A 23,471-nucleotide genomic window follows, 5' to 3' on the forward strand; every position below is an offset into this window, starting at 1 on the left:
TTGCTATTTGGGCTGATTGGGACCTGATGAATGTAAAAACAAAGAATTACCTGATTTTTGTTTCTGAGAAAAATGAGATCCACGTATGAGGACATTCGTTTTAAATTTCGATAGGACAGTGGCAGTATAACGTCCTCGTCAGTGGAAATCAGGCCCTTGTAGAGCAAAATTTAGTATTTTGGTCTAGACAACCCAAAATGGGATGTCCACATATGTGGACGCCAGGTCCTAGCCTCTTAAGCCCCAAGCCTACCTGATCTCCTGCCTTTTGCCCCCGTATCAGGGGGCGTTGGGGCTTAAGAGGCTAGGAGCCTAAACATGACACGACTTCCACAGCCACAGATCTCAGCAGAGCATGTTCTGGTGGAAGGAGAGCGTCTCGTCATGGATGCAGATACTAGCAAGTTAAATGGTAGATGGCCTGTGTTTGTATAGCGCTTTTCCTTAGTCCCTAAGGACCCCAAAGCGCTTTACACATTCAGTCATCCACCCATTCACACACACATTCACACACTGGTGATGGCAAGCTACATTGTAGCCACAGCTGCCCTGGGGCGCACTGACAGAGGTGAGTTGTACCTAATAAAGTGTCCAGTGGGTGCACAATCCCAATTCTGGAAAAGTCAGGATGCCGTATGAAACTTAAAGAAACACAGAATGCAGTGATCTGCAGGTCTCATAAATCCACGTTATCCACTCTAGAAAACAAATCCTCATTTTGAATTCGACCGTCTCTAAAATGTTGGAAACCAAAGGCTGAAAATGTCACTGGGACTAAAAACCAGTGCCTATGGAACTGGAGCTGGAAGCCGGCACATCTGGAAAGGCTGAAAGGTATAAACAGGTCTGAGAGCAACATCTGCTCCATCCAGATGTGTTTCTCAGAGACGGCCATGTTTGAGCAGGGCCGTGCTAAACTGCAGACTGCAGTCCAGACCTTTGACCAGCTGAGAACATCTGGAGCATCATGACAGCAACAACAGGACGAAGCAGAGCCGGGCCTGCCGAGCAGCTGGAATCCTCCCTCAGACCTTCACAGACGATGTCAGAGCACGGACCGATCCTGCGCTACAGACGTGACGCTGACATCAGACTCAACACGAGCTCATATAACGATTCCTCTCCTCAGTTTAAATGTTTTTTCATTTGAATCAAATATGACTTTATGACACGCGTTTGCTTTGAGTTACAGCATCCTGACTTTTTCACATTAACCAGCAAACAATCAGTAAAGACACAGAGAAACAGGAAGTGGGTTTATTTCGGAAGTTCAGTGTCAAACTCACCATAAAGCTTTGACGCTTGAACAGAATCAGCTGTTTGGCTGCTGTGGGTTCATTCTCCTGCTTCAGGACACGAGACAGTCAGCTGCTCTGATCTGTGGCTACACATTATTAATCATCTAACACTGATTACAGTAGCTAAAGTAACTCCAGGAATCAATCTCATTTACTTAAGCTGAACATGAGGAAACATTATTGTCTAAAGTCTGTTTAATAAAAAAGTTTGACAAACACACTCACAGATCTGAGGATCACAGGGACGACTGAACCTCTTAAACACAAAGAAAAGATTTAGAAATAATAAGAAATAATAAACATTTTGTTCATTTCCAGCAGATAAAATTGTGTTTTTATATTTAGTGTCTTCAGCAGCTGGAGTCATTACCCACAGTGCCGTGGGGCTCAGACCCACCACACTGAGGAGCTTCTGGTCAGAACTTTGTGGACAGCTGCTGCGCTCTTCATCCCTGCAGAGGACGAGGACGTTCGGTAAGTCCGGCCTCCTCCCACAGGTGCTGGGTGGCGGTGAGGGAAAAGGGAAAGGTAACCACACCAGTTCTCCTCCACCTCAGACCCAGTCTGAACCTCTGTCGCCCTCTGGTGTCCAGCAGCTCTCACTGCAACTCCGGACCACCTCCTGTGTCCCGGGTCAGAGGTCAGCCTGGCAGGCGGAGGCCTCTCTGCTGCTGTGCGGGGCTCAGAGTCAGCATCCTCCTCAGGTGAGCCAGGACCAGGTGCTTCATGCTGCGAGACTGCTTGGAGCGAGCCAGAGCAGTGGATTCTGGGAGCTCAGGTCTGTGGGGTCAGACAGAAGCTGTGATTAGATCAGGTGGTCTTTTTTTATTGGTTTGTGTGTTTGTCGATGCGCGCCGTACCTGGTGAGCCTGCAGTGGCGTCGGCTGTAGAGGCCGAAGTCCTGCGGCCGGGGGCCCGGGGGTGACGGGGGCCCCGGGGGCCCTCAGGTTCCTGGACAGAGCGGAGAAAGAGTCTCTGTAGATGAGGCCGCGGCGGGTGGAGGTGACGGGGCAGTGCTGACACGTTACCAGCTGGAACACACAGAAACGAGAGGAGGACATCCCTCAAAGGGTTAACTGGTCATGCAGTGTGTACCAAACGTAAATTATTCCGCTGCTGAAAATAGTCCCCGTCACATGACCTGAGCAGCAGGACAGCTCGCTACGTTTTAAGGATTGAAGTTTAATTTACATGTTTGTCAAGGACGGACTGGATCAGCTGATCTCAGAGGACGCTGGGTCTAAATCGAGCGCTCCGTCTGCAGGGTGGCTCTCAGGGGCCGCCGCCGCCATCACAGACCTACTTCTGCTTTAATTAGACCTTGTTTAACAGCAGCAGCACACAGAGCCACCAGATACAGGCTGCAAACTCACAGCATCATCTGTCAGACCCATTTAAAGGTGGAGCATCGTCACGTTATCCTGAGGAATCCTGATGCTTACAGCCAGGAAGCTGCTGCTGAGTCCAGATGATTTACAGCGACTTTAAAATCAGAATCATTTGTTGTTTTTACCTGGATTACTTTTTTAAAACTATTCCATGTTGGTGAGTTTAATTGAGATCAAACAATTAAACTCTTTAAACTAGTCCCATCTTTAAAAACAGCTCCTCTTTTTCTAAAAAGCCCAAACTTTAAACAAATATTAACATTTTAAAAAATGCCAAAATAAAACTTCCAGAGCTTAAATTTATTTTCATTTTTACAGCTTTTAGTCCCAGAAATGTTACTAAAAATAAAAACAAACTGTTCTCAGAACGTGTTTTTAAAAATCTATCACACATGAAAAACACACCCTCACAATTATTTAAATCGAATACACTCTCATGTAAATATGGAAAAATATAAAAGCATGTGAAACACAAACATCCATATTGCAGCAGCGTGCAGTGGCGTGGACAAAATAACAGGAACAGCTGAAGTGCTGCTTATAAACCCGTCAACCTGTTTTATTTTAAAATTATTCATAAAGTCTTTTCTTTGGTTTTTTATTTGCTGAAAATCAGTGAGTTAAGAAAACATCCTGATTAAAAAGTGACAGGATCAAAGAGAAAAAAGCTCTCGATGATCCCGAAAAGACACAAAATACACAAAACAGATCGAAAATGAATAAAATGTGAATTACTCACCGAGACGAAGGTGGCCATGCTGCTGCTCTCACAGACGATCCAGCTCTGAGTGATACCATGCAGGGGGCGGGGCCACAGCCACACAATGATGTCATTATTTAAGACTTCCTGCAAACTGTAATCTGGAGGCAGATTACAGATTAGAGGACACACACAAAGACACACACACACAACCCCGTTCAACTATCTTAGTGGGACCCTCATTGACATAGTGGTTTCTCTGACCCTCACCCTAACCATAACCCAATTGTAACCCTGACACTAAAACCACATTTTGAGCCTCAAAAATGCCTTCGAATATGTGAGGAACAGTGAGTGTGTCCTCACAAGTGACTGCTGGTTCTCACAAGTATAATAGAATGCAGATTTCGGTCCTCACAAAGATAGCTAGACAGGAACACACACACACACACACACACACACACACACACACATAGAGGATTTAAGGCTGATATTTGCAGGTCTGTGAGAACAACAACATGTAAAAGGTTGTAAAAACTGTCTCTGACTGTAAACATATAAACCATAACATGCTGCCACAGCGAGACAATAACTGAGGCCATGACATCACTTCCAGCTGTCACCGCAGAGGTCACATGGTGTCTCTGATATGAATCACACATTTGACTCTACAGCAGCTGCACAAAAGCAGCAGTTATTAAGATCGTGTTTCACTCTCAGGTCTTCAGGTTTTTCACGTCGTGGCTGCAGCTTTGCTTCTACCTGATCTGTGCGTCTGACGTTACGGACAGATGTTCCAGGTGTGCACACCTGCAGAGCACACACGGCAGGTTTACCTGTGAGTGACTGAAAGCTGTGATAGATGGGATATCTACTGTTCTGTTTTTGTATTGGATGCAGAAACAAACCAACGTGACACAAAAACTGAAACACTGAATGAAACAGAAAACAAAGATGAGCTGATGACATGTGACAAAGTAATCTGTAACTCGGAAACACTGAGTAATCGTCAAGTACAGTTACATCAAAGCAAACAGACACGAAGCAGCTGTATTAATACATAACTGAGTGTATTTTGCAGTATATATTTACATGCACATGTATCTGCACACACAGTGTCCTGCACTATGACACCGGGTGGTGGGCACGGTCCAGTCAGATGCTTTGGATAAATGAGGATCAGAAGTGCAGCAGAGCTTAACGAGTGTCAGTGTGAGCAGTTTGTCCGTCTGACACTAATGTGAGCTCTGCGAAGATGATGAGAGTTATTAGTCTGAGTTCTGACTGTCTGAGGATTCACCTCTATTGTCATTACACATGTATGAATACAGAGTAACGAAATACAGTTTGCACGAGGGTAAGTGCAATAGGAGCAGATTATGGGTGGGATAACAGGTGGGTGTAGTTATGAACAGATTATGTACAAATAAGTTAAGGATACAGATGTTTATATTGCTGTACAGACGGACAGATATGCAGCTGTACTATGAACAAATATACATATGTGCTGCATGTATACAGATGTGTGGTAAAGTGTGTTATCACACATGATGTATAATCACAGCTCGAACACACCTGAGGTTTCTTAACAACGATGACCTCGAAGCCCTCAGTGCTGCAGCTGTTTTCCTGGAAAGTGCAGCTCTGACAGTCGTTAGATAAGAGCTCTCACAGTTACACAACAGGCAGCGCAACAAGGAGGATTACAGTGTGTGTGTGTGTGTGTGTGTGTGTGTGTGTGTGTGTGTGTGTGTGTGAGTAACTTCCTCTAATTTAGTTCCACAGAAACAGAAACCCAGTCAGGCAGTAATGAGGACATTAATTGCTGAGTCTTAATGAGGGGAAACTGCACCCCGTTTGGACAAACTGAGAACTACAAGTACCGATGAGCCCAGAAACACATCCCATAATGTAATATTATGTTGTTGTTTTTTAACTTAAATTAAATTGTGATAACAAATCCAGATGAAAGTATTTTTACATGATGTTTAAAAAGCTGCTCTCTGTTTTCTGAATTTACTCTTTCTGGTTTTAATTCCAGTCAAATTCATTTAAACACCACAGACGGGACGTGTTGTCCTTTAAACAGGTTACAGGAATCATTTAAATAGACACTGACTGTAAAACACGGCTCAGAGTGAGCTCAGCATGATTTGACTTTCAAACTGACTCCAGATGAGATCAGGAAACAGACCCTGCACGACCTGCAGCAACAACACTGCTCACAGCCACACCCTGCATCACTGTTACACACAGTATGTGCACGTGCTGGAGGCACAGCATGTGTTGGATAAAAAAGAGCTGCACGTAAAACACGCACAGAGAAACCCAGACCCCAGGTTTCATTTGGGGAGAGGTGAGTGTCTGTTAAAGAAGAAAGGAAGGCACAGACGTGTGGACATATTTATGGGAACAGATAACAGGACTAATACGTTTTCTGGATTTTTGTATTTTCATCAGAAAAAAGTCTCTGATTTTAAAATGTGTCCTCAGTTCCCCCCAAAGACCTTTGTTTCCCTAAAATAACTTCATCCATTAATTACTGTTTGACTCGATTACCCCCGCGGGAGGGAGAGCAAGTCCACAGAAGCGCCTGATGAAGGTGGAGAGGAAGAACGTTTGACAGGAGGTGACCTGCACTCTGATATCCTGAAGCTGGAAACGTGTAGAAGCAGAGTTTCTAAATGAAAGAGCTGTGCACTGTTATTGTTATTGATCAGCTGATCAGAGGAAAGCACGTGTTTAATGTGCACGCCGACTGTCCTGAGCAGAATGACTCGCGGTGTTTGTGGAAGCCGAGGTCAGTTCGTGGTTAGACGTCATGTTTCTGAGCACAGAAAATATCATCCAGGCTTTAACAGCTGGCTTCTGCTTCACGCCCCGACACTCTCCAAACGACCACATCACGTACAAAATGAGACATTTAAACGGTTATAATGTGATGTAGACGTAGATTTGGTGCTTTTAGCTGCAGAAGCTCGAACAGTCCCGAGGCCGTCGCCCCCACCACACCTGCACTGATGTGCATGGCATGCAAATGTCTCCCAAATCACTGCGAGTTTGACTCACAAATGATCGTTTCCATACCTGAAGGACAGGAAAGAAGGTGACTGTGGAAAACTCCCCACAGTCAGCCGCTGACCGCAGACCCGCAGGTAAGACTCGGATTTCTTCTCAAAGGCACAAATTCTGATTTTCATCTGTTTCCAAAGTTCGCAGCTCGATCGATCACAGAGCCGTTTGTTGTTTCACACTACATGTTTGTTCAGCTTCTTCAAATTTTATCGAACATTTATTCTCATAACAATCAGCAGGTCTCACATTTCTCTTACTCACGTCATTAGTTTGGCCTGGTTTTATTTTTCATACGTTTGTATTTTGATAAAAAAAAAAAAAATGTTATGTACTTTGAAATATTTTAGTTTATTGCATGTGATCTATTTTCTGATTTATTTTTTAAACATGTTTCCCAGTTTGAAAACCTCTAAAACAATCTGACATGAACGCGACTTTCTCGAACATCAGATTTGTTTGTTTGCAGCTTTTCAGTGTTTCCTGATATTTTTTTCTTTGTGTCGACAGAAACTTGAAGCTTCATATCAAAATCACACAAAGCCACGTTTATAATTTGATGATACACTGAGGTAAATGTGACTTCATAACTCAGATGATTTTGTACTCAAAGTTAAGCAGCACCAGGACATTAATCTCATGTAATCCTTTGTTTCTTTACGTGTGTTTGTACGTCGCAGGGAGACGTTGGTGTTTTCCTCCACCATGTATCCTTTGCTGCTCCTCCTCCTCCTCCTGCTGGGAGGGAGGAGCTCAGGTAAACCCGACAATCACCACACCTGGGTATGGGCTCAAAATGTGGTCATAAATATTTTGTACTTGTAAAAAGAATTTGTATGTGTAAAAAAGATTTGTGTGTGGACTTAGCCAAAAAAACACCTGCAAGTTACAAGTACGAATTTTGACCCTATTTTTCTTCCTTTCATCTGATTGGTCAATGTCATGTCAATCACAAATGTAACAATCCAATCAGAGAACAGATGGGTTTGGCTGTCGGAGGGGCACTTTTTTGAACTGCAGGTCCTTGAAGGGTAATACAGTTTGAAGCTGGAGGATCTCTATATAAATATCCGATAGCAGCTAGGTCCGCTAACTTTCAGCAGCTGTTGAAAGGATAAAGTTGTGGTATGTCAGTGGTTAGAAATACCATTATTACTTTAGGATTAGTTTAACACAAAGTCAGGGCTGACCCGGGACCATTGCTGTGAGTCACAGTGCGCAGCATAAAGGTCCTTTCACATCGGACGCAGCATGTGCTGCTAATGCTAACTGCTAACTAAAAGCAAAGGATCCAGAATTTGTTGCGCTGGCTGCTGAGCTCTGTGGGTTTCTGCAGCAGCTCTACCTGTACTAGATGCACCTGCTCCTTGTCGTTTCTATCTCTGACTTTATGTCCTCTACAAGAGTTTCTGGGGTTTTTGCTGATTCCCTTCAAGGACCTGCAGTTCAAAAAAAGCGCCCCTCCGACAGCCAAACCCATCTGACCTCTGATTGGATTGTTACATTTGTGATTGACATGACATTGACCAATCAGATGAAAGGAAGAAAAATAGGGTCAAAATTCGTACTTGTGACTTGCAGGGATTTTTTTGGCTAAGTCCACACACAAATCTTTTTACAAGTACAAAATATTTATGACCACATTTTGAGCCCATACCACCTGGGCTTCTTTTGGGTCACCTGCAGTTTGGGGTCACAGATGCTACATGTGAAACATTACAGACTGTATATAAAGATGGACAACGGGGCAGACTATCACCCCTCCCACCTGGTCACTGCCTTTGCTGTAGGTGTCGCATATTAATGATGTCGCGGGACGTGCAGATCCGTTGCTATGACGACATGAGATGCTCCCCTCTTCATAAGAACAGAGGGTGGCTTTTTTATTCCTGTTCAGCTGATTCAAGCATCGGATGTACCCGCTGAGTGTGTTTCTGTGTTCGGCTTAAACGAGATTTAACACGGCTTATAATTGTCAGGGTTCCTGGGTCGGTGACCCAGTGTTTTCAGTTTTGTCACGTTTAGGTTATGTTTACATTATGTTGCCACATCAATGTTCTCACTTCCTGCTTTTCCTGTGTCAGCTCGTCTCTTGTGTTATTAGCCAGATTATGTTCAGCTGTGTACTCACCGGTCTCTCATTATCATCCTCATCAGTCTGTGTATTTAAGTCCTCTGTTTCCACTCGTTCACTGTCGTGTCATTGATGTTAATGTCGTCTCTCCGCATGTATGTTCAGATCAGTCAGTCAGCCATTCAGTCAGTCGTCCACCCAGTCAGCCATTTCAGTTCATGTTCTGTTCATCCAACCTACCTACAATAAACCCCATTATCCTGCACCGTGAGTCCAGCGTTTGGGTCATCTCTTCCTCGCCTCCACACATGACACTCCTGACAATAATCAGGGTGTCAGTGTGTGTAACGTCATCCCTGTTAGCCTTCAGCTTTTCTGCTCTTGGGTCCAGTGTTGCCAACTTAGTGACTTTGTCGCTATATTTAGCAAGTTTTCAGACCGCCTTAGCGAGTTTTTTTCTAAAAAGCGACTAATCTGGCGACTTTGTCTGCTGTTATTAGGACGTATCGCTCTTACTCTCAACAAGCAGCGGTGCTGCCATCGGCACCTCACCCGTGCCAAAGCGCTTACAGGCGGAGGATAGTCCTCCCCCAGCTGCTATCAGGGCAGGAGATGTTCACACCTATGCGTCCAAACTGCACATGAGCGAAGCCGCTGCTCCCGCACTGACTAACGCAGTCAGTTCTTCTTTTACTGTTATGCTGTTTTGTGGATCACGAGGTTTAAAACTACTTATAAACACACACAAAGTAACTCCACCAGAGTGCCAATTTCGGGTCACTTTTGCCGGTCCAAGCCCGGATAAAGGAGCAGGGTTGGAATTATGACATTAAAAAAAACAATAATTGCTAAAAGAAATTTAATTTGTAGTTCTAAATAAATTCTAAATGCATTTAGGACGTTTTTTACTCACTTTATGTCTCTTCCACGATGTTATTTTTCTCTCCTACAATGTAGGTTACAATTACATTAGTATAACCAATTCTGCAAATTAGGCGATGACGTCATTTAGTGACTTCTAGCGACTTTTAGGACAGCCAATAGCGATTTTCCTTACTGAGGAGTTGGCAACACTGCTTGGGTCTTTATGAAAATAAAGAGGAAAATAAAGAGAAGCTCCACCCACCTGCTGTTCAAACCAGCCAATGAGCTGGGCTCCACTTACTCTGAGGGAGTGATGGGTCAGTACATTTTGACTGTAGTCTGCTTGTTGCTATAAAAATGATCACCTGACTGAAGATCAAATTCAGTTATCAGGCTTAGCTGCTATTAAATATGACAATCAGCTCTGGTTTAAAAAAACACATCACGATGGTGATGACCAAAACGTGTCAAAGTCAGACTTCCTCCACAAACCAGGCGAGGCCGGCTACGGCCATCTTTAATATACAGTCTGCAATCTTTATCTGTGTTTACATGTTTTTGATTTTCAGTGATTTGTGACGGCTTCACTGTTTGTTACAGGAGGTGTGATCAGAACCTCGTCTCATTTAAATTTGGCTGCCCACTCGATCCTCCGTCGCACAGTTTATTCTCAGTCAGTGAGACCTGCTGTGATGTGTGGAGACAAACGTCGTAGCACGATGGCGCCGACACAAAGACACGGGGCTCAATGTTCATGAGCGGGAAGGACAGGATCAGAAATGAGTCAGAGGGATGCTCAGAGCCAGAGAGGCTGAGATGGTGTTTAAGGATGGAGCTGCAGGCAGGAGGAAGGAGGTTATGCAGAGGGTTGGTGTGACAGAGGATGCTGGGATAGACCGAGCCAAATTTAAATCAGGCAGGGTTTTTGATTTTCAGAGCCCCGCTCCTGGAACGTCCCCATCACACCAGTATATCTGCTAAATCATCCAGAATTTTCTTTTTATTTCTCTTGGAATAATTTTCACCAGAATTCCTGGAAATGTCGTAGAAACACTGAGACTGAAGCAACAGGAAGGACGAAGACCGTCCTGTCTTACGTAGTGTTTCTTCTTCATTAAACAGCTACTGTTTTTTCTCTCCCCAGAGTCCACAGCCCCTGTGCCCTACGACAATGTTGGCCAAAACTTTACTGTTGTGTTTCCGGAGAACATCGCCAACTACTACCCCAGCCCGCCCACAAACATGGTCAAAATCACTGCTTTGAAAGACGGGACAACAGTCACACTTCAACAGTACGGCAATCCTAAGCATCGGGACCTGGACGCTGGAGGTGTTTGGAATTTCACTGCGAATGCAACGCTGGAACTCGGGAAGCAAAACATCTCCAACAATACTCTGACCATTAACAGCAACAAAAATATCATCGTTCAAGCCATCAGCCTTAAACAAGACAGTCTGCAGACTGCTGTCGTCATACCTACAGACAAACTCAGCACAAAGTACCTCATCCCACCAATACCCACAATTCCCGGCACAAATAATCCTCAGGACTTAGTTGTGCAGACGGTGACGGAGCGAGGCCCGTTCAGAATCATTATCGTCAACGGAGTTCAGGAGCAAAACAACGTGACCGTCGAAGGATTAAAGACACAAGAAGTTTCCCTCCAGTCAGGCCAGGTCGCTCAGATCTGGTTGGAGGAGGGCGCAGGGTTTAAAAATGTGACGGCTGAAAAGCCAGTGGCCGTCCTCTTTGGCCACCCCTGCGCCATCCTGGGCAACTGCAGCTGCGGGCTGCTCTACACCATTCTGCCGCCAGCCCCAGGAGCGACGCTGAAGTACTTAGTTCCTCCATTATTGGCCAAGGATGCTGAGGGAGAGACGAGGGTACTTTTGGCACAGAACGGTTCCACCAGCGTCAAACCCTACGACTCAAGCTCGCTGATGTATGATGTAGCCGGCACAGCCATCCTCTACCGGCCAGGCTTACTCCTCCCTCTGATCCCAACGGCAAACTTTGCCTGCTGCTTTGTGGTCACAGCATTCCCCGTGATCTCCAATAACTACGCCGTGATCGTGGTCAGCAGTAACGTCACCGATGGGGTTCGTGTTGGAAAGGACCGCATATCAAGTGCAGACTGGAAGACACTGGGGGGGACTGGTTACAGCTCGACACAAGTTCTTCTGAGTTTGGGTACCACTGTCATCTGGCACACTTCCTCCAAAATGGCCGTCTACTTTCAGGGAAACAATGGAAGCACTTTGATTGGGAACCAGGCACCTGTCATCAGTTCAAGCCCAGGTGAGGAATTGCTGCTGATTTCCACAGTTAGTGATAATATCCACAGTGTGCAGGATACATCAATAAAACTCAGATATGTACCCGTGCATCTAAAAAGGCTGGTACATATCTGTAATTAATGCAGATCAAGACTTTTTATTGTGATGATTGTGTCTCATATGTCATTAAAATCAGACATGCATTCCTTAAGATCAGTCGCAGGACTCTCGTCCAGCCTCTGACGCGTGCTCACCTGAGCGCTCAGCACTTTGGCGAGTCATGGAGGGGCTCAGCGTGTGCCTGCTGAGGTCTTACTGAAGCGCAGCTGCTTTCAGACCTTCAGCTTGGAGTTGTGGGTCAGATGTTTGACCTCTCCCACAGATTTGCTGTGGGGTGTCAGGTCAGGTGAGCTGTGGGCGGGTGCTAAGGCCTTAAAGCTCGTCAGCAGCCACATAGCCCCGAATCATCGCCCACCGCAGACTCGCGCTGCACTTCAAACACCTTAGATTCTGTATCTGCTTGTCAAGAATCCAGGAGCCTGATGCAGCCTTTAATTTCATGTGGAAAGAGAAGTTGGAGCATGGAGCAACAGTCCAGGTCTTTCGGTCTTTATTCCAGGTAAGATGTCTCTGATGCCGTCTCGGGTTCAGGAGCGCTTTGATATTAGGAGCGCTGAAGACGTCTCTCTGTGGTGGCTCCTGACACCAGCCTCGGTGCACTCCACAGGAAGGTCTCCCAAGTTCTGCAGAGCTGCAGTCGTCATGCATTAATATGCTGCACTGTGAGTACAGCCAGCCTGACTCCACCCACCTCGTGGAGCCTGTTGGTGATCTTCATCTGGACAGGAGTCTTCCTCACGGTTGTGTGGATTGAACACACTGCAGCTCACACATGTGAGCCATAATCATCAAAATTAAAACAGGAATAAATAAAGAATACAGAAACGCTTGCCTTTGTGAAGCTAAACTTTGAGATGTGCCGGGTATATAAGTGGGAAGAATGTTATTATAGGGAAGGACTGAATGATGGAAACACAGAAATGTCGAACACACAGCGCAGTGAGCATGACAGAGCTGCAATAACAACAACAACTGAAATATGAAATAAAAACTAGAAGAAATTTAAAGACAGAAACACAGATGAGACAAAACAGGAGTCTAGCAGGAAAAAAAGCTGACTCCTTAGCTGCTTCCTGCAAATAAATGTGTGAACGACTGCACCCTAAACAACTTTACACCTCAGACGTTTGCTACCTGCCTTTAATGTTTAGTCTTCTGTTCTTCTTCTTCTTCCCGAACAGATTTCAGGGGCTGCGTCGTGACTCCCGAGGTTGTGGACTTGGAAGAACAACCCAATGGTTGGCGTGAATCTTTTAAAAACTGCACTGACAGCAACCTGGAGCTGCTCTGCCTGTCGAGCACAGACCTCCAGAAACAGATCTATGGCAAACTTAACCAGAACAGGTCTTTAAATAGCAACGCTATACAAGAGGTGTGGATCGGCATGCGGCGCAGTTCGCTGAATGGGCAGTGGTACTGGGTGAACGGGGACAGCGTCAACAGCACCAACTGGGGTGACGGTAAGCCCGGTGGGGTGGAGGAAGGCCAGTGCGCCATCATGAGTCTGGGAAATGGCACGGACTTTGAGTGGAGCGACGACGATTGCTGCAAGGATGTTCATTATATCTGCTACAAGGAGCCGGAGCTCTTCCCCATATAGGACCGGAACGCTCCTCTGCAGCTCTGCACTGTCATTAGTTTCTCATCCTACTCACATATAACCATGCTGTAGCTGCCAGTCGCATTAATATTTTATGGCTCTGTAGAAGAAAAACAGGTGATGCAAAGATATTTTGGTGCAAGTACTCTAGTTTAGTCTGAGGGTTTCTTCACAGCACACCGTGATGCTGACACCTGAGCAACAAACCAGCAGCATCTTTTTCCTGAAAAACAAAACAAATCTGTAACTAAGCATTTAAGAAAGTTTCACTTTGCAGATGATGTTCCTTTGTATATGTCTGCTGATCTGACTGGGAAATGTTATGATCGTACTGGTACAGTGGTTGGAAACCAGTGTGCAGCATCACTGGTTTCCTGTTTCCTCTGAGAGAGTGTGAACTTTTATTTGTCAATATTTAAAGTGTTTGAGCTTCGTGTCTTTGATGACATCAGCGTTTTAAACTTAGAACTGAATTTGGTCGACAGTCACAAAATATGTAAACAACATTCATCTGTCAGCACCAGCCTTTGGTCATAATCAGCTGTGCAGAAGCTTCAGCAGGTGGAAATGAGAGTGATGATAACTCATATTTACTGTTTAAGGTGTTTGCTTATAGATGTTAGCTTCCCTTTGCTGAATGACTGGTGACCCGTCCTGCTGCTGTCTGCTGATAGGATAGTTCTTCATTACAAACTGAAGATGGAAATTCAAGTGTGATTTTATTGTTTAAGGATTCGTAAACTGAGCTGAATGAAAAGTTTACAGGTAACCTCGTCATCCTGATGCTTCATATTTACCGGTTTGAAGTCGACTCAGCAGAGTTTGTATGTTGAACTGTTGACTCTGCAGTCTGATTGGTCAGAATCATCTATGCACCAGTTTTATTGTAAAAATGATAATTCCAGTCAATCATGGACTCAACGACGTATCAATAAATCTGTTTTGCTGTGACAAACCCGATGCTGTTGGTCTTTTATTTGTTCCCAGTACAAAAACGTCCAAAAACATTAATATCTGTACACTTTTAAACTCTAAATATTCTTTATTGTCAGTCTAAGAATTTAAGGACTTTACCAGCTTTACTGTTAAATGGATTTAATATCCAATATCTACATTAATGAGCAAATTTCAACAAATATTATGAAATTAAGTTTGCAGATGATGCTCATTTTTACTCATCAGTTGTTTCAGACTTTTTTCTTATTTCCTTAAAAGTTTCCTGTAAAAAAACTGAAATAATTTGGTAATTAAAGTAAAGCAAAAACAAAGTAAACAACTCAGTCTAGTTGATTAATTCTAGTTTATTGCTTAAATAAAGAAACTTTCAGTCCGTGTACATCAAATTAGGTTAATGTTGAGCAGAGAAGTCAACTGCATTTCTATGTACTCTCACCAGCCACTTTATTAGGCACACCATATCCCTTTGTGCTTCATGGATCTGTGAGGGCGATTATGATCCATACTGACGGCTCTGCTGTAGTGACAGCTGAGGACTTGTCACACAGTGGAAAATTGTGTTCTTATGTTTTGTTTTGGATTGGACTGTGTGTTGGTGTATAGTGTCAATTTTAGTTGCATGATCTTATTGTAATAATTTTTATTGCATGATTTTATTCCATATTTATACTGTGTTTTGTGTTGTTGTACAGTATTCTTTTTTTATTCCACTGTGGATTGGACAGATAATTGCGTGCACCTGTGAGGTGGGGGCGTGCCCCCGAGGTGGCCTATTGGCCGCCAAACTGACTTAAGGGAGATAGTGAGCGCAAAGACAGGAGAAGAGACACACGGAAAGCGAAGAGCAGGAAACCGAACGTGTGCAGACGAGCGCATGTATAGAAGGACCGGCTTGCCTGTGCGGCGTCACGAGACTTCCGGCGATCGGCCAGCATAACCCGGCGATTCAGTTCTGACGGACAGAATAGCAACAGTGGGAGGCGATGCATGAAATCCACAGTAGGGCAGAGGGGACGCCTCTGCCTGCATCCGTGAGTATCGCTTTCCCACTGTTGGGCGCTAGGCGTGGTTTTGCCGGGGAAGGGTAACAGTGGCTATGCCGACTACGTTGCTGGCCCGTGTTTGTTGTTTTAGGGCCGGGCTACGAGGGAAGCCGTGTGCGGGTGCGGAGAGTGGCTGGACTGCACGGTCACGCGCCGCCAGGTGGGGATAGGAGCCTCCTCCCTGGCCTTCTGCTGGCGAGATTGTCCCATCCCGGAAGAGGAGCTCCCCTTCTGTCTCTTTCAGCTAAGGAACATTTGCCCGAGTGTGTGTGGTTGGACACTGGGAATAGAGGACTCTGGGGGGGACGTTTTATCGTATAAAAAGGACATTCATTTAGCTTTGATTTTTTTAATTGTATTTTAATCTCTGCCTGCAGGGCTTTTTAGCGGGTTGGGAACATTTATTTTTATTCTATAGTGGGGATTTTAACTCCTACTTGTGATTCTGGCTGTTCTTCTAAAAAAATAAATGGTGTGTTTAAAGCCGGCCCAGTGTCCGTACTCCGAGCGCTGATTCACTCTCTCCCCTTATGCTTGTATGTATATAGACGTGGTGGTGAAGATTTAGGTCACCAGTTTAGCGGCTACAGACTCATCAGTGTCATGTTCACCAAATCAAAGCAGGAATCATACACAGAAGATCTTTTTACCTTTATTAACTCTTGTTTTCAGCAGTGAGGGATGTAATTTCTCTCATCAGCAGATAAAACTGAGTAATTTTAGGTTATTCAAATTCAGACATGGTTTATGATGTTTACTGGCTGTTTGATCAGCTTATACTGTTCTAACTCAATGATTACATTTATTTTTATCATGCTCATACACTAAGTGAAGTGTTTCTAAATGGCATCAGTCATTTCCTCCAGCAGCTGAGCCCAGGCAGAGCTCCGCCCTGCACCATCCACACCCCCATCCCCACCAGCAGGAGGACTTTTGCCCCCACAGACACCGACAGGAGGAGCAGGAGAGGAGGTGAAGCCCCGGCCAGAGAGAGGGGGGGCTGGGGAGGCAGGACATACAGAGTGGCCTGCTCTTTACCCAGTGGGTTGGAGGCGCTGCAGGTGTACTGTTGGCCTGGCTCCACGTCTCTCAGCTGGCTGACTGTGTGGTAGTGGCCGGTGGAGCCTTGAGCCAGCGGCCTGAGCAGAGAGCCCTCCAGCAGGTCGTCCGGGCCGAGCCACTGGACGTCCGGCAACGGGGAGCCCTGGACCCGACACAGCGCTCTGTACCCGGACTGCTCAGTGCCCTCCACCGACAGGCCCAGGATCTTTGGAGGAGCTGGAGGAGGAGGAAGAGGAGTCAGACTCTGTGGAAGCCTTCATGCATCTTAATCCTACTTCACAGCCACCGAGTTTAAAGGTTCTAGCTGCCAGCTAGCTGCTGTAATAGAAAATCCACCCTTAAAATCAGCTGACTGTGTTTCAAAAAGCTTCACTACACCAAGCTGCTGAAGAACAAGTGCTAGATGTTTCTGGGTCAGCTGTGGGCAGAGTGATTTGGACAGTACCTTCCACTCTCAGTCTGGTCCCCATCTTGTCCTCGAAGCTGATGTGTTCTCGTCCTTGAACCTCCACTCGGCAGTAGTAGCGTCCATTATCCTGCAGGATGGTGTTACTGATGCGCAGCGACAGGTCGTGCTCCCTCGGGTTTCCCTCCAGTCGATAGCGCTGGTCCTGCTTCGGCCCTGGCTCACAGGTGGGGGCTCCGGACCGGCTGGTGCAGCGGTACAGGACAGTGGCTCCCTGGCCGTGGCCCAGACGCCACACAACTTGCAGGGAGGAATGCTGGGAGTGCTGCGGATGGCCAAAGGTGCACGGCAGCACCACCGGGTAGCCCTCGATGCCTCGTACCTCCGGCTGAACCTTCACGAACCAGCCGTCATCTGCAGAGCTGAGTGCTGATGGGAAAACAGTAGTTTTAGCTCTTAACTGTCTAAGAAGGTTCAAAAGTTAAAGTTACGGCTTCCATGTCTCGTTTTTTAGGCATTTGCCTCAGATTGGTAACAGTTCAAGTAAAAATCTGTTGTAAGTAGGAGAATGTTGCTGCTGTTGCTGGTCAGCCCCAGAAGAAGGTTAAACTTCATAGTTTACTGATGTCACCTGAGTGGTTAACTGCAGGGAGCAGATGTGATGCAGCCACCTGCCACTAGCTGGTGCTGTAGCTGCAGTGGACTGTCTGTGTTTGAATGTTGCAGTACTTGAGCTGTTGTATGTGAGCTGTGTCACACCTGAGTCATAATGTCCTGCACTGGTTTGAGCATGCTAACCTGCACAGAAAGAAGGCTGCAGGTGCTAGCATGGCTAACCGTACAGTAAGCTGTTCCTCTGTGACAAATGGGTCTCAAACTGTGGTCTGACCCTCTAAAGGGCCGCCCAAACGTCTTAAGGGTCCTGAAAGAATGGAAGAGAGGTCTCAAAGGTTTCTTTGCTATTTTTCTTGAAGGTGGCAAGAAAGTTGGCTAAATGTGTTGGTACCCCGGCCAGCAGGTGTCTCTGGTTTGGTTTCTCACTCCTAGCTGCGCTAGCGGAAAAGCTTTGATGATTCAGTCTAAATGTTGTTTTCTTTACACTGACCGGAAAATTAGTCCTCACAAACAGATGTGAGGAGGATGTGCTACATCTTCGGGAGGATTACCATGGGATACTGCACAGGACCAACCTTCATGATGAGCAGTGCAGTTTTTGTCTTGGCCGTGGAAAGCCGCTCAGCATTTTGTCCTCTTGAGAATATTTCACTGTGTGACTTCGTCCAGACACTCTGCACGTGTAGTTTGGATTTGGAGAAGACCTTTGACCCTGTGTCTCCCTGGGGGCCCCGTCGGGTACGATGGGGTATCAGTGCTAAATGAGCTGTTAGTCCCTGAACTCTGTGATGCTGTTAGCAAAATGACTAACAGCACAATCATTCACGGTGATTCAGGTTTAAGGAAAAGCTGCAGGGAGCACAAGCTTTTGTTGTTTCCAGACGGTGGGTGGGCGTGGTCATGACTCTGCACACTCATAGGCCAGTGAGTTCTCAGTCACATGGTAGCCTCATTCAAAACCACACCCTGTTTTAGCCTCCTTTGTCACAATAATCTAACATCATTATTTTATTTAATAAGACCCGAAAACAACAACCGTCTGAAAGTCAGTTCACAGAGATCAGCTGAGTGTCCATTTCTCACAGACTTATAATCAGACTTCTTTTAGAACCGGACCAGTCGCCCCCTGGTGGTCATTACAAATAATTCAAGTTTGAGGCAGTTTGTGAAGCACTGATGTGATTCAGAGACACAACAGACACACAATCGGCAAATAAAGCACACTTATTATACATTTGGCTCATTTTTAAACTTTTCATCACTTTTCTAAAATTCTGCTGTTCTCTGAAAGAATCTGCGAGGACGCTTCTCTCTGTATTAAAGCACAGAAATGACATCTCATCCTGACACATTAAGACGACGTGCAGGTGCGTAAATCGGCTCACCTCGTGTGACGGACAGCAGCAGAGTGCTGCAGAGCAGCCGGGCGTCCATGATCCGACCACCGAGCAGATAAGACAAAGAAACAGGACGTGTGTGTGTGTGTGTGTGTGTGTGTGTGTGTGAGTCAGTCCCTCCCAGAACGTCGCTCATGATTTTCCGTTTCTCTATTTATACCCTGTCAAGCTTCCATGTGATCTGAACTCTGTTGTGTTTGCGTGACTGAAACCGTGAAGAGGACCTCAGGTCTGAGCTGCAGAAGTAAAATCAGCTCAGCATGTTTGGATCAAAGTATTCACACCATTTACTCGTGTACAAGTACAATAATGTAGAAATACTCCAAGAAATACACGAGTAACATGCCGAACATGCGCATGTCATCTGTGCACTCTGCAATCTCACAATGCCTGTTGCGTTATTTTATGTTTTTTCTTTTCTTAGTAATATTTTAGATTAACTACTGCTTTATTTTTAATATTTTATATACTGTACTAGGATCCTGTGTAGTCGCTGTTTTGTCCTCAGGACTCTACATCCTGATTGTAAGTAAAGATAAAACAATTAATAGTAAAATATTACGGTTTGTCTGTATTTTAGATCCTATCGTTCATATTTGGTAATAAGAGAAGGTGCTGAAAAGCTGACAAGCAGACAGGTAAGGTCAAGTCGGCAGAAATCACGCAGGTGTGACACACATATCCAGGGGCAGATCTAGAAGGGTGGCATGGGGTGGCAAGTGCCACCCTAAAATGATCCCTTGCCACCCCAAGTGCCACCCCAGTTTTGCATATGACAGTGTTGTTTATTAAAATAAGATGGCATTAACAGTTTGAGCGTAGTTACAGTCAACAGTGAATATAAATGCTAAAACTGAATATATTGGATAGTGTTCCCCCCTCCACCATTAACAAATGGTTCAGCCCATAGCTGACGGGCTTTTTTCTTGTTTTCAGTAGCAAGCGATGCTTCTGATTGTGCCAGAGCACATTTTGAACAACACCATGGGAATTTCGGATTTTGCACAGGTGGTTGGATGTTACACTCTGGAAATGGAAGGAAGGTGAGTGTTATTACCCCTCTGTGGTCCATGGACACGCTGCACCTCCAAATCACATGACTGATGTAAGCTGACATAGCAACAAGCTGCAGCCACCCTGAGTCTCTGTTTCAGCCCACATTGAAAGTTCGGACTTCAAAGTTTTTAAATTTTAATTACAGGCCAGTAAATCCAGAGTTATGATAATATATATAAGCCACGCTTTTTACTAAATACTGTCGTCACGATTTTGTGTGTGTGTGTTTTAAGCGTTTTCTAAGGACACACAGTAAAGAAAGGGGGGAAAAAGAGCCACCTCTTTCCTATCGGTGGGAAAATGCACCATGTCGACCAATTTTAAAAAAAAAAAAAAAAAAAAAAAAAAAAAAAGTCAACACGTGGGATGTTGTTGTTTAGGAAGAGGGGAGAGTTTTTAGATGTGGGAGATTTGTGACGTTTAGTGTGGAGTGTATACTTAGTGTGTTGTGTTGTCTTGTGTAGCTGTTCTGTTGTGTAGTCGTTTTGTTGTGTGTGTCAGTGAGGGCACTAATGAATGTCACAAAGGCACATTTGCAACGTAAACAGTGTCACTAAGTAGAAAACCAGCGGAGTGATACACCTGCTGTTGTCAGGCCTGCAGGTTTATCCCTGTGCTGCTCTCTTCTGTCTTTTGGTGGACAAACTTTTTTTTTTTTACTGGCACACATCATTTGTGGGGCATCTTATTGCGACACCTGATTGTTCTCTCATTTTAGTTTTAGTAATATTTTTAAATGGTTGTACAAAATGAAAAAACAGCAGGTGTATTGGCTGCATTTTTAGAGAAATAGTTGTATATGTTTACAAAATGTACAATTTATATTTAAATTTCAAGTTATAAACATTTACTCAACATGTCTGTTTTTTTACAGTAAAAAATACTACTAGGATTTTAAGTTCTTTGTGTGATTTCAGATCAGTAATATTAATGCAGTATGTCAGTGAAAAAAGCAACTAAATTCAGTTGAGCTGAAAAGAATGATACCAAACAAGGCAAGGGGGAAAACTAATATGAAACAATTTGAGGGTGAAATACAAACATAAACTCAAAAGGAGTCAAAAATGGCCGCTTGTATTTCAGACCTCAGAGGGTTAATCCAACAAATCATGAAAAATTAGGTTTAAATTTTTGTTCATGACAGTGCAGATTTCTTACATTTTGTGTAATTTAAGCTGTAACAATGTGATTGTTTTCTAACAAAAAACAGTGAAACTTAAGTTAGACTTGTATTTGTAAATGAACCGCCCCATGTTGTGTAGCTTTCTGGATTTTATACTTATTGGGCTACATATTTATTTATTATACAGGCTGTACAGTACATAAGATCAAAACTCACATGTTTTATGTAACTAAAGTGTGTAATTATGTGGGCTACAGACAATAATTAAGTTATAGACTATATTTATATGAAAAACATGTATACTTACTGCATTTGAATCATTTTAACCATATGTAACCACCTGCATATGTGTTTGAAAAAAAAGGGCTTTGATTTCTTTGCCACCCTAAGAAAATTTCTCTAGATCCGCCCCTGCATATATCCACAAACACAACAAGCTGAAAGTCAGTGATGCTGCTCGGTTTGCAGTCCTGAATATGACGGCACAAGCAGGATTCACTGCACTGTTAATGTTAGCTATGTTATATTGCTGCCTCTGTTCGGTGGTGTGGAGCCAAACGGACTTTAACGTGTGTTTGAACGAGCTGACGGTTCACTCGTTAAGATGAAAGAAAGATGCTTTAATCACAGGAGTCACACATGTGTCCACTGGACCATCTGGAACTCTTCTTGTTTAGCACTCGTAATAACACAAACACTAAATCCTCCTTCTCTTGTGCTGTTTTGTAGCAGTGTATACACCTGAGACTGTCACCTGTCTGTCTGTCCTGCACTCTCTCTCTGTTTCTTTCTCTCTGATTGTGGAATAAAAGTATGAACATGTATTTATAAGTTACACTTGTGTTTGAATCCTGCAGCTTATCACACATTTGATTTCCATGTGTGACAACTGCAAGTGTCCAGAGTGAGGACAGACTGAGGGAGCCACTGCTGCACATCATCTGTGAGGCTTTGCACCCCTGATGATCCACCAGGACAAACTCAGCAGTGTGTGAGGAAGAGGAGGAGGAAGAGCCAGCAGCAGCTGACAGATGGAGAGAATAGACAGACTGTTCCCTGTTTGTGAAGGACTGCTAGGAAAGTTTAACATAACTAATTGTCTGTCCTGAATCAGTCTTATTAGGTAATGTTCAAATAATGTGATCATCCCAGTGTTGTCAGTGTGGGAGAAAGTACTCAGGGCCTTCAAGTTACACACTATGAAAGGCAGCAACAAGTTTAATATTCAGAAACCTAAAGTATGTATCAGCAGCAGAATGGAGCTAAAAATAAATGTTTGTTTCAGTTCTATGAAGCTTTGAGTATTTTGGATTAGTAGCACTGCTGTGTTTGTTGCATCATATTGCTGTAATTGTTTATATGCTTTATATATTCTGAGGTAAGTTGATCTATAGTGTTACATCATATTCTATAAGGATGTTATGTGTTTGTAGACTTTCTGCCCAGTTTGACCCATTTAGCAGAAGTCAGCCTGTTTAAGGCTCTGATATCTATTCTGTATGACTTAAAGCAGTTATGACATGCTCTGATTTTCTCACCCAATAAAGGAATATTTCATATATCAGTCTGATCTTCATTCTATCAGAAACAGTTATCATAGCTCGTACATTTTCCTTTTACACATATATGTAAGCATTGAACCAAATTTAGTAATGCCAACATATTAAAAGCACAATGTTTGTCTCTTATATATAATACATCTGTATATACACTGTCAGAGATACTTGTCTTTGAGTGAAGATTTAAGGTGATAGGAAATATAAATAACTGCAACTTGAATCTTTACTGAAGCTCAGTATTTGACACAGAGTTCACTCACATGTGATGTGACAATAGAAGTGATTTGATTTGAGAGTTCAAACTCACTGCTGTAATAACTAATCATGATTAATATAATAACTGTAATATTGTCCATATTATATTAACATTACCACAGTGAGATGACTTTAGTCTCATGAACAACATGAGCTAATTGTTATTTATTAACTAATCTTAAATGACTGTTCAGTACAGATATGAAGCCCAACAATGATGTTTTACAGTCCTGTGGTCTCAGCCTCAGATACTTATCACATCACACAGAGCTCGTGTAGAAACAAATGAACAAAATATGTTCTCCTTCATTTCTGTCACACAAAGCTGTATGAAACGTTTCCAGCTGTTAGTATCATGGTTGCTAGGCAACCTGGGCAGCGCGACGGAGGCTAGACCGTCCCATTTCACAAGCCTCTCACTTCCGGCTTTAGCGGTCTTTGAGTACGCGGCCCTTGAGGATCGTTGAGGCTGCGTACTTTAAGGCTGCAGACCCTGAATTGGGATACAGCCAATGTTCCCGTTTCTCTGAGATGCTTTGCCTCACATCAGGAAGTTGTTGGAATTGAAAAAGTGCCCTTTAACACCTGCCCTGTTGACTCACAGC

At 44.2% G+C, this 23,471-nt stretch overlaps 2 protein-coding genes and 1 long non-coding RNA gene across 3 annotated transcripts; 1 reads left to right on the forward strand and 2 right to left on the reverse strand.

Annotated features, from left to right (window-relative positions):
- Nucleotides 1-1,243: 1,243 nt before the first annotated feature.
- On the reverse strand, nt 1,244-3,722 carry LOC109204174 (uncharacterized). The gene is made up of 3 exons (XR_002063733.2): nt 3,426-3,722; nt 2,159-2,329; nt 1,244-2,078 (listed from the first exon to the last, which is right to left on the reverse strand). It is a non-coding gene; the product is annotated as an uncharacterized LOC109204174 (long non-coding RNA).
- Nucleotides 3,723-5,659: 1,937 nt separating this feature from the next.
- On the forward strand, nt 5,660-14,348 carry LOC102079768 (IgGFc-binding protein). The gene is made up of 5 exons (XM_005455973.4): nt 5,660-6,541; nt 6,969-7,030; nt 7,139-7,215; nt 10,541-11,695; nt 12,975-14,348. Exons 3-5 carry the CDS (start codon nt 7,164-7,166, stop codon nt 13,391-13,393), a joined length of 1,626 nt encoding a protein of 541 aa, XP_005456030.1. The 5' UTR covers nt 5,660-6,541; nt 6,969-7,030; nt 7,139-7,163; the 3' UTR covers nt 13,394-14,348.
- A 1,283-nt stretch (nt 14,349-15,631) lies between these two features.
- On the reverse strand, nt 15,632-19,603 carry si:dkey-11p23.7 (V-set and Ig domain-containing protein). Its single transcript, XM_003451222.5, has 3 exons — nt 18,862-19,603; nt 16,901-17,290; nt 15,632-16,671 (listed from the first exon to the last, which is right to left on the reverse strand). The coding sequence occupies exons 1-3, from the start codon at nt 19,007-19,009 to the stop codon at nt 16,247-16,249; spliced, it is 963 nt and encodes a 320-aa protein (XP_003451270.2). The 5' UTR covers nt 19,010-19,603; the 3' UTR covers nt 15,632-16,246.
- Nucleotides 19,604-23,471: the final 3,868 nt, after the last annotated feature.

The sequence above is a fragment of the Oreochromis niloticus genome, linkage group LG11 (assembly GCF_001858045.2).
Source record: "Oreochromis niloticus isolate F11D_XX linkage group LG11, O_niloticus_UMD_NMBU, whole genome shotgun sequence".
In the NCBI taxonomy this organism is placed as follows: domain Eukaryota; kingdom Metazoa; phylum Chordata; class Actinopteri; order Cichliformes; family Cichlidae; genus Oreochromis; species Oreochromis niloticus.